Source organism: Astyanax mexicanus, chromosome 4 (genome assembly GCF_023375975.1).
Source record: "Astyanax mexicanus isolate ESR-SI-001 chromosome 4, AstMex3_surface, whole genome shotgun sequence".
Classification (NCBI taxonomy): domain Eukaryota; kingdom Metazoa; phylum Chordata; class Actinopteri; order Characiformes; family Acestrorhamphidae; genus Astyanax; species Astyanax mexicanus.
Genome location: NC_064411.1, coordinates 38703252 through 38719794, shown reverse-complemented (window position 1 = coordinate 38719794; position 16543 = coordinate 38703252). Strand labels below are relative to the sequence as shown.

General features: G+C 39.0%; 1 protein-coding gene across 1 annotated transcript; it reads left to right on the top strand.

Moving 5' to 3' along the window:
• Nucleotides 1–3599: 3599 nt before the first annotated feature.
• zbtb47a (zinc finger and BTB domain containing 47a) lies at nt 3600–15833 on the top strand. Its single transcript, XM_022679078.2, has 7 exons — nt 3600–3837; nt 6165–6702; nt 8246–9015; nt 12375–12522; nt 12611–12726; nt 13302–13446; nt 14227–15833. The coding sequence occupies exons 1-7, from the start codon at nt 3835–3837 to the stop codon at nt 14625–14627; spliced, it is 2121 nt and encodes a 706-aa protein (XP_022534799.2). The 5' UTR covers nt 3600–3834; the 3' UTR covers nt 14628–15833.
• The last annotated feature ends 710 nt before the right edge of the window (nt 15834–16543 follow it).

Below are 16543 nucleotides of genomic sequence, written 5' to 3'. Positions count from 1 at the left end.
TCAAAAAAACAACTCCAGATCACGGAGCTTCCGAGTTTTTGGGCACAAGTTCCGCCGTCATGTGTTTGCCTGTGTGTGTTGTGTGGGGTGCGCGCGGGAGAGAGGGGCGGGGCTAAGCTCAGGACAGGAGCCCACAGAGGCACGTCGGTGGTGAAAATAAAAACTCCAGAGAAAATCGATTTTCATAAAAACACATCGTCCTTAACTGTAAATTCGAATTAATCAATAAAATTGATTAATCGCCCAGCTCTATGTAAGCCTAAATCAAGAAGGCAACATTTATACACACAGATTTGTTCACATGAGCAAAAAATGTGTGTGTTGGTTTAAATTTTCATTTGTATTGTTAATTGATGAAAAGTTGGATAAAATAATGGTGTTTAAAGCATCGAAATGGAGGACTTTTTGATAATTGTGCTTCTGGTCCAGCCCATAATATGTATCATTTATTAGTGTATCATTCTGCCATGTATTTTTGCCATGTTTTGTGTCTGATGTACCTTTTTTAAACTCATTGTACAAAATATTGTTTACATGTATTTTCTGTAATGTATGTAGTCCTGTGCTGGGTACCTGCTGTGTTACACTGTTGAGTTTGAATAATGCATCATTTGTAAAATACATATGTTTGACAACAGAATCTGTAAATGATCCAAAGAGCACATGTTGTAGCATCTACATTGGTACAATTCTCTTGTATGTTTCCATGAACACTAATATAAAGTGTAAAATGGTGAGCAGAACCTGTAAACTTATTTATGCTTTTGTAAATGCTATGTATATTATGAAGAACATCCTATATTGGTCAATTAAAGTGGTTGGCAGATTATTGTATATATATATATATATATATATATATATATATATATATATATATATATATATATATATATATATATATATATATATATATTATGTAAGACATTTACTGGGTCTTACTTTTATTGCGTATAAATCACAGTTTTAGAACATGTTTACACATTTCTCTTGTTTTTAACTCTTTGTCTTAGTGGTTTTAAATGGCTTAATACACTACTCACATTGCTGCAAATATTTTATTATATCTTTTTTAATGGGACAACCCTATAGAAATTAATGTGGATATAACTTCATGTAGTCAGTGTACACATTGTGTAGCAGTACAGATATACAATGATTACTCACTGGATAAGTTACATATATACAGCTTTCATTTCCATAGGATGTTCCCATAAAAAAAATATATTTGCAGAAATGTGAGGAGTGCACTTATTTTTGTTGGATATTGCATATGAAACAATAAGGCTAAATAATATTGGAAAAATATTGCATTGCAAATTCTCTCAACATACCAACAAATTTTTAAATAAATTATAAAAACATAAAAGCTGTAATGAGTCACAAAAAGTAGACAAAAAAAAGTTTATTTAAAACAGTACTTACAATCCACTGTATATTGACACAGTGTAAAGGGTGAAATGCCACAGAGGCAGACAAAATGCAAGTAATGGTTATTAAACAAAGCTCAAAACCGAAAGAATCAAAAACACCACAAGTGGAATGAAGAAACTATCAAAAGAAACTAATGAAACAGAAAGAAAACAAAGTCAAACTTACACTTACCACAAACTGTCAACAACATGCACAAGACCAAACAAGAGAAGGCTGAAACAAAGAAGCGGAAGATAACGAGGGGGCTGGGTTACAAATAAAACAGGTGGGAAAACAGAGCACATGGTGAGGAAAACAAGCAGGCAGAGGAAAATCACAAAACGACAAAAGCGTGACATATATGAATCAATGCTCTGAAGTAATTCAGCATGACTCAGTATGTGTTTACAATTAGGTAACTTTGTTAGTTATTTTGCACTATGCAAGCTGGGATTGAGTTTTTCCCTGCATAGTGTTTTTTTGTTAGCAGGTACACCAGTGGGTGAATCTTGACTGTTCTCAGACTGTTCTAGCCCTTTCACTACCATATCTATTTTTTCCCATGCATGAGCATTGACTCCCTCATTTACACACTATTATTAATGTGGAAATAATATAAATCAGTTTATAAGAGCTAGGCATCAGCCAATAAAATGGGACAATGATGAAGAAACAATAAGTATGGCCTGACAAATTGAGAGAGAATAGAGTGAGTATAGAGAATAAGGTGGAGGGACAGCTTGAGAGCATATGAGCGATACCATCTTTGTTTACCCCTCCTCTGAAATACATCCCATCTGTTATTTATTTATCCACCAAATCCCTCCAAGTTTTTCCCGTAAGTTTCTCCCCTATCCTCCTCAGCAACATTCTGCTGGCTCCAACACCACCGCAGTCATGTTGCCCATCCTGTGGCGTAAAAATACAGTCAGACGCATGAGCTGGACTTGGCTTGATATCCACATAGATAAGAGATCCTCAACATCCCATTATTTTAATAACCCTGAGATACCCCTTCCAGTAGGAGGCAGTGTTTGTGAAGGATATTCTTCTCAAAACCCAATAGTTACTGCAACAGTCATACATACACCATTACACATATATTGCAAAGTACAATGTCTGCAAGTTCACAAAGTAAGAATAAGCCTACATTGTATAGAATTAAATTGCCATATAATGTGTCAGTCACTTAAAAATCCATATATCCAAATAATTTATCAAATAACTGCAAAGAAAAAAAAGGTATTCAAGAATATTTCAATATATATATTTGAAATATATTGTTTTAAATTTGCAACACACCCTTTTCACTTTAATTCTTTTTTTTTTTTTTTTTTTTTTTTTTACCTTTAGCACAAAATTATCTCCAAATAATTGAATGTGTAAGCTTTTAAAATTTGCATTCAAGTGTTTAAACATGGTGTGGCTAGTTAAATAAAACTTGGCCCCTCTATGAATATTATGGTCTTAAATGGCAAAAGTCTTAATTATGAGATAGTAGGTCATAAACATGAGATATTAAGATACAATTGAGATAGTAAGTCATAATTATGAGATAGTACGTCAAAAATAAGAGATACTACGTCATAATTATAAGGTACTAAGTTATCATTATGAAGGTAAGTCATAATTGGGAAACAAAGTAATAAGTGAGATAGTAAATCATAATCATGAGATACTAAGTTATAATTAATTTAGAAAGTCATAATTATGAGATACTTAGTTATAATTTAGATAGTAAGTCATAATTATGATAAACTAATTTATAACTAAGTTAATAAGTCTGAGGGTATTATAATTATAATTTAGTAGAGGACCCTTATTATATGGACTAGTATTAAATCCACTGGATGCTTGGACGAATCTCCAGAAGCTCCGGATCAGTCCGCGGTGCTCTGCCGCCCCCGTGTGGATCTTGCCGGCACTACTTGCAGCGCGCGGGTGGTGATGAACCGGTTCACTCCGCGGTGGACTCGCTGACCCCGGCTGCCGCCTCGCTCCGCTGGAGTTCGCCGCGCACAGTTCACCCAGGTGCAGATCACAAACACGCGTTTATAGCGCGGTTTTCCCTCACCCTACACCCAAACACAGCCCGGCCCTCTCCCCCAGACCCGGACTCCTCATATAACCCGAGCTCTCGGAGCGTTTATCACAGAAACCCGCCCGCTTTACTGCATCCCTGTCGCTTTAACGCTCCAGACGGAGCGCCCCATATGATTTTGGAGCTCCAATCACCACCTGCCCTCCGCCGGCGCCGCCGCCGCTCACTCTGCGCGCAAACATGGCGAGAGCGGAGCGCCGTCCAAACCAGAGGACGCCGTTTAAATACAAACAGTAGCTTCCCGTTCATGGAGAGGAGCGGCCCAGGTCCTGAGGAGGGGAAACGGAGCTCCTTCACCGCAGAAAACACGCCGCCGGATCGCGATGGTATCCGCTTTGATCCTCCTCGCGCTGCTCGCTCTGATCTCTCCGTGTGAATTTGGGAGTCCCGCTTTTAGGCCTCTGCGCCTCAGACAAACCGACCTGCTCCTCCCCGGAGCCGCTGTGAGGGCTGCTGGGTAGAGTCAGGACCAGCCTAACACCCTGCTGCTCACCTTAACGATCAATCTGTCCATCTGTCTTCAGCTCGGTCTAAACTTTTACTGCTGTTTCTCCTTAAACTGTGTTCAGATAATCTGAGCTAGTGCATGCACTACTCTCCATAACTGTCACGTAGCTTCTGAATCAGTTGAAGATAGCCTGTTAAATGTTTGGCCTGGTTCAGATTTAGATAGGTTCGTAGTTGACACGGTTACTGTTTGGCCTGGTTCAGATTTAGCCAGGTTTATGATTGACGTGGTTCAGATTTAACCTCATGACTCATGGTTGGCCTGGTTCATCCTGATTCAGACTTGGCCTCCTTTATTTGTCCTGGTTCAGATTTGGCCTAGTTCAGATTTAGCGTAGTTCATGTTTGGCCTGGTTCAGATTTAGCATGGTTTAGATTTGGCCTGTTTCAGATTTAGCCTGGTTTTGTTGGGTCTGGTTTAGGGCTGCAGCTATCGATTCTTTTTGTAATCGGGTACTCTACTGAAAAATCGATTCGATTAATTGAGTAATCGGATAAAACATTTTTTTGGTTAAAGAGCAATTTAAAAGGCATTTCACTTGATGAATGACCAATTGGTTTCCTTGTTTAAATAAGTTATATTTTTAAATTCACAACATACATTTCCAAATTGCAAATACAAATAAATAAAACACAATAAATAAATAAATACCACAAGTAAAAAAATACATTTAATTGCATTACTTTCAAATTAGGATTTCTTGTAAATATCAAATATAGGGTATAAATCAATAAAAAGGCATAAAGATCGTCTTTGTTTTGTGCATCTTAGCTTCTGAACAGCAGAGACGTTTCCAGTTCTTCCCGGGCGAGGGTGACGTAACGGTGAGAGTGTTGTCAAAATAAAAGTCGCGAAAATGCTGTGCTCTCAGTTTTTAAATTAAATAAACGATTACTCGAGGCACAGAAATTTAATCGATCAATTTTGTGAATCGAGTTACTCGATTTACTCGAGTAATCGTTTCACCCCTAGTCTGGTTCAGATTTAGCCTGATTTGGTTTCCAGGCTAGTGTCTTAACATCCAAAATGGCACTTCTGCTTTCAGGTTCACTTCAGGACAACAGTGAGTTCTGGAGGATGAGAAAGTGAACATGTTTCACAATGCTTTGGTCTGGTTCATATTTAGCCTGGTTTATATTTGGCCTGGTTCAGATTTGGCCTGGTTTTCGATTGGCATTGTTCATGTTAGACCTAATTCATATTTAGCCTGGTTCATGTTTGGTTTTCAAGCTAGTGGTTTACTTTTCAGCCTTGACATGAAATTTCCACTTTATAGGTTCACCTCAGGACAGCATTGAGTTCTGGAGGACAAGACAGCTGAAATATTTCAAATTTCCTTTTGTTATAAATATTCTAATCTTTTGTTTTTCTGGAGTGGAAAAGGCTTAAATGTGCAATCCTGCTGTTTTATTGGTTTAATATCATTACTGTCTTGCCAAAAAGTTGTATCTCCAGTTTGTCTTTGTTTGCATTGTGAAATAATTTGAAGGTGGCTGTTGTTCTTAATACTGTTTCCAAGTGTCATGATGAAAAGGTCAAAAGAAATGCTTCAAATAATGTGGAATTAAATATTTGCTAATAAAACAGATGCAGTAATAGTTAAATAGTTATGCATTGATGCAACAACAATTACAACTATCATTGTATTTAAGGGGGTTGCTATAATGTTGTTAAGCAGTTACCATGGTGACCTTGGTGTTCTCTTTGTGGTTGCTATGCTGTTCTTAGTGGTTGTCGTGCACTTGCAAAGCAAGTAACATGGTCTCCAAGATGGTTTCTGTGCAGTTGTTTTTAGAACTTTGCCTGCTGTTGCTGCTTGTTGAAACTGTCCACCCTGGTGTGATAAAATGCCACAGCAAATAAAAAAAACTAGGTCAAACATGAACCAGGCCAAAAATAAACCATGCCATATAATAAAAAATAAAAAAAGTATCTTTGAAAACAAAACACGGTCACTATAAACAATTCAAAACGTTTGTGATTTTATGTCAGCTATGTTTTCACTAAAAGCCAATATTCACTAAAATTGTCCACCCTATTATGAGACTTGCCTTTACAGGGTGAATGCATGCATGCAACTAAAAAATATAATGTGAGCAGTTTTTCAGACAGCACTCAACTAATCACATCCTACTTTATCTTTAGCTGATAGTGGAGAAGACTGCTGACCACCCGTCCGTGGAGTACTCTGTGGTGGAGGATGTGGCCCTCCACTGTACCTTCCTGATGGACCGCCTGAATGAGCAGCGGCTGCTCCAGCCGGACCTGTGTGACGTGGACATTGTGCTGCTGCGCCACAAGGCCACCTTCCAGGCCCACAAAGGTGTGCTGGCGGCCTACAGCCCCTTCTTCCACTCGCTCTTTGCCTCCAGCAAGGAACTGCAGCGTGTGGAGCTGTCGCTGGAGGCCCTCCGGCCGCAGGGCCTGCTGCAGATCCTCAACTTCATCTACACCTCCAAGCTGCTGGTGAACTGCGGGAACGCACAGGATGTGCTCCGTGCCGCCACCGTGCTACAGATGAGCAACATCGCCTCATCCTGTCGTGAGCTGATGTCCCGTGGCTCACTGCCTTCTCGGTCCACTAGTGCCACGGAACAGACCAAGCAGCAGGATGGCAGCAGCAGCAAAGCTTGGAGCAACGGAAACAGCAGCAGTGGGAGCAGTTTATCAGCAGGGTCTGCAGGTAAGACTGGGCAACAAGCGCAATGTGGTTTTTTTTGTTATTTGATATCCATATATTTGTGAGAGACCACAAACTAGTATCCAACAGGTGTTATCTAGTATCAGAAGGGCAGTTCAGGTGCCAAGTGGTCCAGCGGTCTAAAGCGACGCCCTTATTAGCAGGAGGTCGCAGGTTTGAACCCCTGCTCACGCAGCTTTACCATCAAGCTGCAACCACTCCAAAGGAAGCAAAATTGGCCCTGCTCCCTCCAGTTGGGTAGATGGTGCTCTCTCCCTACATCACTAAAGGGTAATGTCCGTAGCACAGGGCGTCTGTGAGCTGATGTATCAGAACCGAGTCGCTGAGCTTTTTTTTTGATGAAGCGTACTGTAGTTCTCGAAAAGAAGCGGTGGATGACTTCACATGTATCGGAGGAAGCATGTGTTTATCTTCACCCTCCTGGTGTGTTGGGGCATTGGGGAGTCCTAATGAGTGGGTTGGGTAATTGACTGTGCAAAATTGGGAAGAAAATGGGAAAAAAAATAGAAAAAAAAGGGCAGTTCCCAGATAGGGATTAAGCCTAGTATTGAACTGTGCAGCATTTTGAATTAACTTTCCATTGATAGTCTTCTACTAGGCTTAATCTCTGTCTGGGGAAACTGACCCTTAATATTTACCACACCCCCAATTTGCCTTGATTACAGCTAAAAAAAATTTGAGGAGACTTACTTTGAAAACCATATTATAAGGTGTTTAATAAACATTTATTTTCTGGTCTATTTTCAAACAAAAGGCACACCGGATTCTAAGGCACATTTTAGGAAAACAACATGGTAAACACGTAGACCACAGTCCTATATACTCACCTCTGAATGGTGAAAGTTAGCGGCTAATGCCAATAATGCTTCAGCCTCGATGCTGTAGAAACTTCTCTTAGACTCCTTTATAACGCTTGACTTCTGCAGAGTGGCTTTACTGCTCTTTAATACCTTACTGGTAAAATTCATACATAAGGTGCACCAGATTATATTTAAGTTAAGTTGTCTTGTCACAGAGTAAGGATAATCATAAACACTTTTTGAGTTTTTAGATCTCAAGCAAGAGGAGACCTAAAATTTATTTCATCTCTTAAAGATTAACTAATGCTTTAAGTTCTATTTTATCTGGTGGGTTTTGGGCAGAAGAAGACCTCCCACATTATGTTAAAGTCATTTTGACTGGAAATTATATAAATGAAGGTTGATTTTTTTGTTACATTTTTGGCACGGTGCAATAAATAGAATAGAACATAGGGCCAGTTTCCAAGTTAGGGATTAAACCTAGTCATGGACTATATTTTCTTTTCAAGGGAAAAGTCTCCATTCGGGATGTTGTGTAGTCCAAGGATAGCCTTAATCCCTGCCTGGGAAACTTGCCCATGAAGTCTGGAGGAGCCAGACCAGCATAATGATTTAGCATCAGTCCATGTGAAATGCCTAAGGGCATTCTGGCTGACCCTTTCAGGTTTTTATTTATTTATTTATTTATTTTTTGCAAAATTATTTGTTTTATGGCTTTGCCCCAGGTTCCAACTTCTACATGGAGATCAAGCAGGAGCAGGACCTGTCCAGTGCCAAGATCTTTGCGGGGAAAAGTGAGAGGACGCCGTACGCTGTCCAGATCGGAGATGGGCCGGCAGGACAGGTGTGTAAGGTGGAGGGCAAAGTGGAGGTGCCGATGGACTCAGAAGATCTTGCGGCCTTCAACCGAGAGCAAATAATCGTGGAGCTTAATCTGAACAACCAGACCCTCAACGTCTCCAAAGGTCTGGAGGGGGGCAGCTCGTCCCCTGTCGCAAATCCTTCTGGTTTCAGTATGGAGGAGAAGGATGAAAGAGATTCGTTAGAAGAGGAAGATCAAAGCGAGCTTGAGGACGAGGTGCTGGGAGGTACCAGCGATGAAGATGCTGGGCAGATGCCACATTGTGACATCAGTCTGCCAGAGTTCCTCCCTCAAAGACCCCATAGGCAAACTAGGACCCCTGTGGACCCCATGGCTACAGTTACAATGAGAACGAGTATGAGAGTAAGGCGAGGCTTGAGTGGAGACGATAGTGGTCATGATGCTGAGGATGTGGAGAAAGAGGAGGGACTTGGGCTGGATGCACCAGTAGGGGAGAGGCGGAGCTTTTCCTGCACAAGATGCCCGCGGGTCTTCACCAATGGCTGGGACATGGAGAAGCATGCGAGCATGGCACACAGCCACATGCAGGTGTGTGACAAGTGTGGCAAGCGCTTTCTGCTGAACAGTGAGCTGGTGCTGCATCAGCAGACGGACTGTGAGAAGAACATTCAGGTACGTTCAGACATACACACACATTGAGTGATATATTGCCATTTAGCAGTTCTGAAAATCCGGGATTATCACACCATTTTATTAAAGAACTATTTAGGATTATATTTTCTGCAGTAACTCATAATATATTCAGGATGTATCATGAGACATTAAGGAAACATGTTTAGTTTAAGCACCGACAACCTAAACTGGCAGTATTTTCATATTTAAACTGTGTGGTATGTCACGATAGTCTGTGTGGGTTGGGGTCTCTTAACCTGCCCACCACCATTCCCAAGCTCCATGTCCACACTCAGGGTTGCCAGGTATAGACAGCCGCATGAAAACATGTTCTGCAGCCAGGGAAACGGGCAAGCTGGCTATTATTCTCCTGAACAGGTAAACACTGAGCTTCAGTAAGGTTGCTGGGTAACCATAGCTGGGTAATTTACCACCACCACTAGTAAAATAGAGATGCACATTTTAGACACTGAAATGAATATATTTACTGAACACCCACAGAGTAAGACTCATCATCATTTGTCACTGTGTGTCAATCTGGAAACACGTGTGAGCTTTGTGTTGGGGAGCAGTGTTTGGAAATTGGACTCCTGTAGCCATTTCACACATTTACTCGCATTTATTACTGATTTTTTCTTTAAATGAATCTCAAACTAATTTTATAGACCCCTCTGGATATTGGGTGTCTAACCAACTGGTTCTTCAGCTATATTGTTGCTATTTCTGGCTGGACAGCTTAAGTGTAAACTATGCAACTTAAGTAATGTTAAATTTGGCACGACAACACTCGCAAGAACCATATGGTGCTGCTTAGAGCTGGGCGATATGGGAAAAAATCTTATCACGATATAGTTTTCCATATCAGTCGATATCGATATGTATCACGATATAAATCAAATCACTTTGTGTCACACTTAAAGGTTTGTTTTTATTAGTGAGAGAATAAGGGAGTGATGGAAGTTTTATCACAATATTTTTTTCTGTATCTCCATAATTATTAGGGCTGGCCCGAATAGCATTTTTTGAGCTCCGGATATTTGGCAGTAATTGGTAGCGAATATTCCAATATTAGTTTTTAAAAAAAACAAATTAATCATGAACGCGAGCCAGAACCCGAGCTTGAACGTCAGCCTGACTCAGGCGCTGCATGAACTCGGGCTTTTTTCCAATTTTTTCCAATTTTCCATGACTGAAAAAAAAACTTGGGCTATAAGCTCAATATTAAATATTTCGTTTGTTTAGAAATTATTTTATATTCTTAAACCATGTTAAATTATATTAGATTAGTAGGGCTGGCCCGAATAGCGTTTTTTGAGCTCAGAATATTGGGCACTGATTGGCAGCCAATATTGGAATATTTGTTTTTAAAAAGACGGATTAAAAACTGATTAAAGTAAAACAAAAATTGCAACTCGGCCCCTTTAATTCACCACAAAGTTTTCCAAGACCCAGCCGGAAAAAAAAAGATTTCCCACCTTTTCCTCAGCTGGGTCGGGCTCAAAAAATGATTTGTGATAGGCTGTTTTTTGGTTTGTTTGTTTAAGCACTTAGGCTTTTGTACTGCTGCAGTGCAATATTTAGATTTTATATTCTGAAATTCGTTAGGTTTTATTTCTTTTAGCATTTTGAACTTTTTTTCCAATTTCAAATTTATTTTTTTCTGTTCGTTATGTTCTATCGGTCCTTGCGTTTTTTGTAGTTGAAGTTGAATTTAATATTGAAGTTCAATATTTCTAATTTATATTTTGAAATTCGTTAGATTATATTTATTATTGTATTTTGAGCTCACTTTAGTTGGTTATTTTCCAAATTCATATCTATTTTTCTGTTATTATTAAATGTTATTAGCTTATTAGCTTAGCTTGTCATTTAGCATACAGAACTTCTCACGGATTTTTAATGAATGTTGATTTATTAATTTAAAAGCTGTACCTTATTAAAAGTATTTTAAGCCAGACAGACACTGTGTGATTTTTTAATGAGTTTATCTGCACTTTTAAATGGTTTGTCCTGTAGGAAACGCACACGATTTGTATGCTGACACTGTTGTCTGACTGAGGAGCTGCTTTCCGTCAAATGCAGCCTGTAGGCAGGAAAAAATCCAGCCAGAACCGACCATATCATGAGCCAGTTTTAAAGCCAGTAATTTAGTAGAGCATTAAACTACAAATCTGAGATGTACCTGCTGTACTTCTTAATCTCTGCCCCCAAAACGGTCCATTAACTTGCTTGACAGACGCGTCAAATCCCCCGCGAGCACGCGCGGCGCACAGCGCACCGATTAATTCATGCGTTGAGCTTTAAACGCGCAGCTGAGCTGTAATTGGGGAAATATCACAAAAATCACAGTGTGATTTGTTACATTAAAAAAAAGACCATTTTCTTCCGCCTAATCTGAGAGGAAAGCGGTGTTCTCGACCGGCCCGAGTTCATGCAGCGCCTGAGTCAGGCTGGCGTTCAAGCTCGGGTTCGGGCTCGCGTTCAGGCAGATAATCTAAATGATAAATGATTTTGTGTTTTTGCACTTGGGCCATAAGCTCAATATTAAAAAGTTCGTTTGTTTAGAAATTATTTTATATCCTTAAACCATGTTAAATTATATTAGATTAGAGGAAAGTCATTTAGACATCATTCTTAAGGTGTTTTTGTCCTGTTACCGCTCCGCAAAAAAACCTCTTCCTTTAATCCGCGCCCCACATACACATTTTTGCAGCACCTGCCCCGAGGTCCTAATATAAATTGAATTAATTACATTTAGTGCTTAAAATTTACTTAAAATTTATTTAAAACGTGCTGAACAGTGCGGCCGTTTATTCCCAAAGTACAAACACTATGGTTGTTTGCGTGTGTCGGGCCATACTCCACTATTCTTTAGGGTTTTTTGTTGCATGCATGAGAATAACTATTACAATTTTCTTAACTATTTATTAATTTGCTCCAGCGTCTTCTGGATTGATTACACGTTGTGTTTTCGTTGTTTGCCGCGCCACTTAGACGGAAATGGAAATGAATGTTTATCGAATTCTATTGCACAGGCTTATCATCGTCATCGAGGGAAAAATTATCGCGAAACAAATCGATATCGTTATATCGCCCAGCACTAGTGCTGCTTACTTCTACTTATTCTTAGTGGTTTGTTTGACATCCTGTAATATTACTCTGCCGCCTCAGTCCACATGGTTCTTTCACTCTCAGTGACTGCTCTGTATTTCTCAGCTTGTCCAGAATGCATGTCCTACTTGAGGAGATCCTCAAGGCACGAGTTACACTTCCTGACTGTAGGGGAAGTATTTTTTTTTAACATATTACTGCTTTAAAGTCTCTTGTTATCGCTTCATGTTCTTGTCATTTTCCTGTAGTGTCTCACATGTGGGAAAGACTTCAAAAAGCTTTGGTCGCTGCATGAGCACAATAAAATTGTCCATGGCTATGCTGAGAAAAAGTTCACCTGCGAGATATGCGAGAAAAAGTTCTTTACCATGGCTCATGTTCGCAAACACATGATTGGTGAGTGAAGCTAATGGACTTTTGGGCCTTTTTTTTGGCTAAAGGATCTGGGATCAGAAGTCTTCTAACATGTTGTTTATGATTTCAGCTCACACAAAGGAGATGCCGTTCACCTGCGAGACGTGTGGGAAGTCTTTTAAACGGAGCATGTCTCTGAAAGTCCACTTTCTCCAGCATTCAGGAGAAAAGCCCTTCAGGTGTGAGGTAAAAAAGCATTTCCCTAGCTTTTCACAGCTGATGGAGCAATTCCAATTGTATGTTTAAATTCTGGTTTAGCCCACATGTATTTAATCAGATACAACATATTTTGTCTATGTAGTTTACTTCAGTTTTGTCTTAGATCCATGAGACTACTCCAGTTTAAAGGCTATGGTAAATTGCCAACCAGTTTGTTAAAGCGTCTTAACTCAGACATATAGCTTGATTTAGACATATGGTAAAGCAACAAAACATATATATTTTTTAATGGCTTTAAAATACCTTATTTAACATTAACCTTAATAGTGGAACTATATTATTTGAAGTAATATTCTGCTTTCAAACTGGAACATTACATGTAGAGGAAGAACCCTGTTTTAAACAGACAATTGATTTGTTTTTTTGTGTGTTTTTAGCTGTTTTTATATAGTGAATATTTATAAAGATTATTAGCAGTGTTATCCTAGCATCTTCCATTTTAAACTAAAGATGCAAACTTAAAATGTAAAACATGTATTGAATGTTCACTTGATCTTTTGCAGACCTTTTCTTTAATCTTTTTTTAAATACATGTTTTGCAGAATTGCAACGAGCGTTTCCAGTACAAGTACCAGCTGCGGTCTCATATGAGTATCCACATCGGACACAAGCAGTTCATGTGCCAGTGGTGTGGAAAAGACTTCAACATGAAGCAGTACTTCGATGAGCACATGAAGACCCACACAGGTAAGGTTTACACACACTGTTTAAGCAAGATCCTTGCTGTGTACTTACTTTGATTTTTATGTTTATTCCATGCTTTTTTCTTATTTGTATGAAGAACGTTCTGCTCCTTAAGTTCTGTAGCTTGCTTTTGAGCGTGGCATGATTGTTGGTGTCAGAAGTGGTTTGTCTGAGTATGTATAGAACTGCCTGAGATTTCCAGGTCAAAATAGTTATAGTTGACTCAGTGATGGGATCTTCTGGATGAGTTGTCCATGCCATTTGGAGTAATTTTGGTAGGCTGGTAGGGCTGTGAATCTTTGGGAGTCCCACAATTCGATTCAGAATCGATTCTTGGGGTCACGATTCAATTTTTTTCAGATTCTTTTAAATCGGTTGGGTTTTTTTTTTTTTTTTTATCCTCCATACAACCATGTTACGGCGCAACAACAAACACCGTAACACAAAACTACACGCTGTAGTCTAATAGGGAGAGGCAGTAAGAGCAAAAACTTTCCCTGTCCTGTTGCTGCTGTCTCGCAACACTCATCGTCGCGCCCCAAGCTGCCCCCGGAGCTTTTTAAACTGCTGCGCGCGCGCCCGCCCGCCCGGAGCTTTTTAAATAAATAAAATCATCATTTAAAAGCAGTTTTTTCTGATATTAAAGTTTGCTTGGAAAAAACAAAAACTAAAGAAATCTGAAAGGAGACCAATACTTTTTCACAGCACTGTATAGAGTGCTTTTTAGCCAGTCATATTGTGTGATAATGGTTTGTATTGTATTTGCGTGTATTTGTGCTTCAGGAGAAAAGCCATACATATGTGAGATCTGTGGCAAGAGCTTCACCAGTCGGCCCAACATGAAGCGGCACCGGCGCACTCACACCGGAGAGAAGCCGTACCCGTGTGAGACGTGCGGCCAGCGCTTCCGCTTCTCCAACATGCTCAAAGCCCACAGAGAAAAGTGCTTTCCAGTCAGCAACCCACCGCCATCCGAGGCCCTCCTCCCGGAGTTTGACCCCGCCTCCATCACAAGTCAAGCTGCAACCAGTCAGGTCCCTTTATTTCCAGTGGGAGTGGAGCCTTGTAAGGACTCTGGTGGTCTGTCTGCTCATCCAGCGGTGCCACAGTACCCCTCACCCTCTCATCTGCTTCCTCTACCACCTCTGTTCCCCACCTCAAGGACCGACTCTAGCGAGGCCTAGCCAGTGTTCTGTGTTCCTAACAAAACTACAGGTACATCACGAGTAACATGCTTTTATATATATATGTGTGTGTGTGTGTGTGTGTGTGTGTTAGGGATGGGCATTTTCAATATGCGTAAATAAATAATTAAACAATAACCTCATTAGCCTTTTAATAAATGTTGTTTATGTTGTTTGGGCAGTAACAGCATACAATACAATATATAATACAATTTTCCTTCTGCAATTATTAACCTGTCCATGCTCCACCCATAAGCATATTCAATTATAGATATTGAAACGTTAGCGACAATCCTGTTCAAATTAATTATAACAAAATTGTACCATATTGTGTCGTATACGGGTGATATTTTTCCTATACACGACCCTGGAAAAAAATCAGAGACCACTTTAATTTCTGAATCAGTTTCTCTGACTTTGCTATTTATAGGTTTATGTTTGAGTAAAATGAACATTGTTGTTTTATTTTATAAACTTGCCTTATATCAATATATTTTATTTACTTTATGTAATGTCTTGTTAAGAAGTTTTAAATGCATATGCATGTTTTATGAAGTCTCTATGTATGTTTGTAAAATCATCCTTTCCTAAAGATGAATTACTCTCCTGGATCACCACTGCTACACTCCACAAACCAGACTTTAAAAAGGCTTGAATCTCAATGTCTATAAGCGTTGTTGAGCTAGACATCTAAGACTACATCTACCTACCTCTGTAACCTCATTTAACTGTGTTTTTCTATTCAGAACCACGTTTGCATCAATCTCATGTCATTAAGCACTTCATTTTTGATGCCCATCCCTAACGTGTGTGTGTAGGTGGGTGTGTGTGTGTGTGTGTATTATATCAATCTCTCCTGTTATGTAATCTGTACAGCTAGAGGGAAAACATTATGTTGTCCTTTTATATAGTGAAAATCACCTGTGCCAATTTTTGGTAGTACAGTATATATAATTCTGTATCAAATGTAAAATAGTACAGAACAACTGACACTAACAATAACATTGAGGTATTTATAGAATTATAGCTCTATTTGCAATATCTTAAAATATATATGTATATTCAATGTACTACAGAATTCTAGCTATTGTTAATCACTCTAGAGATCACTTGTCTAGCATCACAGATGTTTAACAGATGTTTCAGCATTCCAAAGTGAGTCCACAATAAAATGCAGTTCCCGTTCGACATGCAGTCTAAAACTAACACCTGGAAATGTGAGGTAAATGGGTTTTGAAGTGGCCTATTTTCATTAAGAAAGGTTGGAAATGAAAATGAAAACTTTCTTAAAGGAACAGTTTGGCAAAAAATATATATATATATATATAGTTGATTAGCCTAGATACCAGGTTTGGTAGCTGATGTGTGGTTCTTAAGTTTACAATTGAAAATGCTAGGCTAACTTTGCTAATTATATAAACTTATTATAATTTATAATAATACGTATAAATGTATTTCTATTTACGTAATTGAGTCTATAAACACAAAAAATGTAATTTAAAATGTTGTATTTTTGTACAAAATGTACAAGAAAAACAAACTGTCAAACAGGACCACAGAGGGAGTATAAGTGAGCTTTTAGACTAGAGTTTGTTAGCAATGTTAGCCTACAGAAGAAGCAGAAATGCATGCCAGACACCAGACAGGTCTTGATTGTTTGATAACATTTGGGGTCAATAGTAAATACTGGCTTGTTTTCTGAAAAAACAAGACAAATATTTCACTAGGTAATTTCAGCAGTCAGGTCCAGTAATATTTATACATTGATAAAATTAAGGTTGGGGCTGTGTAAAAAAAAAAAAAAAACGCATGGAATTTGATTGATTAACGTCTTGCTATTACCTGTAAACATGAGAGGTCAGTAGTAAATCATGTTCATTTGATTAAATTCACCAAACTGTTCCTTTAAGTGAATG